We start from the raw sequence: 2704 nt of genomic DNA, 5'->3' as shown, positions 1-2704 counted from the left end.
GGCCAGAAAGGAGCTGTAGCCAACTCTCCTCCCAACTCCTCCCAATTGCTCAGCTAGCTGTTAAAAGCCCCCTACTGTTACTGCTCAGGGTCTAACTCCCCTGCTCTGCAGGGCGCAGAGGGTTCATCCTCAGTTAGCTGATAATAAAACCTCTTGCAGTTTGCATCAGGTGTGGTTTTCTCTCAAGTTATTGGGATGCTGGCCAGCTCATCCTAGGACTTGAGCAGAGGCACAGCTTCGGGGGTCTTACATATCCACAGAGATGATAAAACAGCCACTCAAAGCAATGATGATCTGATACGTGCTGAAACATCAAGCAGCCCTGAAAATATGAAACTGAAAGTAGTTAGACACAAAAGGGCCCATTTACATGTAACATGTACAATGAGAGGTCCCCTAAAAAAATAAAGTAAAATAAAAACCTTGGAAATAGAAAAGTTTCAGTTTCCCAGGGAAGCAGACTGAGACAATGGGCTGTTAATAATTGATGGCTCTGGAAGCTCAGAGCTGAGTCATCTCCTGGGATTTCCTCAAGGCCTCCCCAAGTATAGTAAAACTAACATAGCAGCCAATCAGAAACCAACCCATGTAACTTCCCCAGCACCCACTAATGAAGTTTTAGATTACCTAATGATTGATAAAATTCCTCTAGTTTCCCATGGATGCCTTGTGCCCCTTTGTCTGGGGTCACCATTTTTATAAGTGGCTGGCCCCTGTATGCAGGGTTCTTGCTTTCTTCAAACAAAAAACACTCTTGCCTATTGAATGAGAGTGGTGGTCTCCGTGCGGCCCTTTCTGACCTAATATAACAGGTAAACTCAGAGACATAAAGCTTATGAGAGATGTGATACAGAGAGGCTGGAGGGACAGGAATCAGGTGTTATTGTTTAGTGAGTGGGTACAGAGGTCTTTTTTTTTTTTTTTTTGGTTTTTCGAGACAGGGTTTCTCTATATAGCCCTGGCTGTCCTGGAACTCACTTTGTAGACCAGACTGGCCTTGAACTCAGAAATCCGCCTGCCTCTGCCTCCCAAGTGCTGGGATTAAANTATAGCCCTGGCTGTCCTGGAACTCACTTTGTAGACCAGACTGGCCTTGAACTCAGAAATCCGCCTGCCTCTGCCTCCCAAGTGCTGGGATTAAAGACATGCGCCACCGCCACCACCACCACCACCACCACCACCCAGCTCGGGAAGTCAGTTTGAATTAGTCAGCTTGGAGAGGAGTTTGAGCCAGGACAGCTGAGTTGAACCAGCCAGCAAGAACTCAGCTTGGCTCAGAGGTCTTTTTTAAGTTGATGAAATTACCTTGGCAACAGCGGTGACAGAAGCACAGTATTGGAAACAAGAGAGATGCCATCGAACTGTACACTAAAAAATTGTTCAGATGGCCAGTCGTGGCACCTGTGTTTGATCCCAGCTCTTGAAAAGCAGAAGCAGGCAAAGTTTTGAGTTCAAGTGGCCCACACCTGTAATCCCAGACTTGGAAAGCCGAGGGAGTCACCCCAGGTTCAACGCCATCCTAGTCTAGTCTAGTTAGACCCTGTCTCAATAAACATACAAATAGGCCAATTGAGTTAAAGGGGAAAAATGGCAATTTTTGTGGCACATACACTCTACTACACTAAGAATTTCCAGACATTACAGAAGGCTGGGAAAAACTAAAACTATACAAGCGTGCACCACACCTCGGGAGGATGGAACTTGGATTTTTAACTACTGTTTGTGATGGGATCTTACTATGTAACTCTGGCCCTGTGGGACAAGCCACTCCAAAACGGGGAATTGCAGGCATGGGGCCACCACGTTGGGCTTTTCTACTTCTTTATACAGCTATGAACTTTTTAAAGGTTCTCCAGAAAACAGATTAGACTGAGCAAATTTTGTGGCAGAAAAAAAGATCTGGAAGTCCGGTGCAGGCTTCCTACCTGGGGCGGAGAACGCGGCGCGGGGGCAGGTTCGGGCTCCGAGCCAGCCTCGACCTCCCGTGCCGCTTGGCGGTACTTGTCCACCAGGTCTTGCAGCAGTGGGTTCTTGTGCAGCTTGGGCTTTGTCGAGGGGCCCTTCCGGCATATGGGGCAAGCCCAAGGGCAGCCATCCACGGCCCCACGCTTCGAGACCCACAGGTCATGGAGGCACGGGAGACAAAAGCTGTGGCCACAGGGCAGCGTGGTGGGCCGGTCCAGCAGCCCTTGGCAGATAATGCAGCTCAGGTCGTCCTCGCTCAGCCACACGGGGACTGCATTGCCAGAACAAACGGAAGCCATAGTTAGGCGACAGCCAGGAAGCACCGTTAGGTTCCGCCTTGTCCTACTAACTTCCCGGCAACACTTCGCCTTGTCCATCAGCTCGCCCCGCCCCTCCCATCACCTCGCCCCGCCCAGCTGCTAATTCTCCCCAGCCTCTAAAAGTGCCCGACATTGCTGGCTACCTGCCTGGATTTTGGCCAGGAAAAATCATCTCTCTCTAGTAGTTGGGTCCTGCTCGCCTAGCCATAAACATGCAACCCCAACAACTTAAGCTATGAAGAAGGTCCGCTTCAGGAACTCATTTTAGAATCATAAGAGTAGCAAAATTACAGTTATGAAGTAGCAACAAAAATGGGATCTGATGCCCTCTTCTGGTGTGTCCGAAGACAACTACAGTGTACTCATATGCATTAAATGACATTAAAAGACAGCTACAGTCTTTATTTAAAGATTTAAAT

The 2704-nt window shown here is 48.5% G+C and overlaps 1 protein-coding gene across 2 annotated transcripts in view; it reads right to left on the bottom strand.

Moving 5' to 3' along the window:
• The window catches only part of Rnf135 (ring finger protein 135), a 17192-nt gene extending 14864 nt beyond the window's left edge, over positions 1-2328 (bottom strand). Inside the window, exons 1-2 of one of the 2 annotated variants that reach the window (XM_029483573.1) lie at positions 1926-2328; positions 251-322 (exon numbers count right to left, since the gene is read on the bottom strand). In XM_029483573.1, the coding sequence (XP_029339433.1) occupies positions 251-322; positions 1926-2264 (411 nt within the window). In that variant the 5' untranslated portion in view covers positions 2265-2328. The remainder of the gene's footprint in view (positions 1-250; positions 323-1925) is intronic. The other variant, XM_021176040.2, reaches the window with a different exon arrangement.
• Between the last annotated feature and the right edge of the window lie 376 nt (positions 2329-2704).

This window comes from Mus caroli, chromosome 11 (assembly GCF_900094665.2).
Source record: "Mus caroli chromosome 11, CAROLI_EIJ_v1.1, whole genome shotgun sequence".
In the NCBI taxonomy this organism is placed as follows: domain Eukaryota; kingdom Metazoa; phylum Chordata; class Mammalia; order Rodentia; family Muridae; genus Mus; species Mus caroli.
The sequence above is the reverse complement of the archived record's forward strand: the minus strand, read 5'-3'. Positions and strand labels throughout refer to the sequence as shown.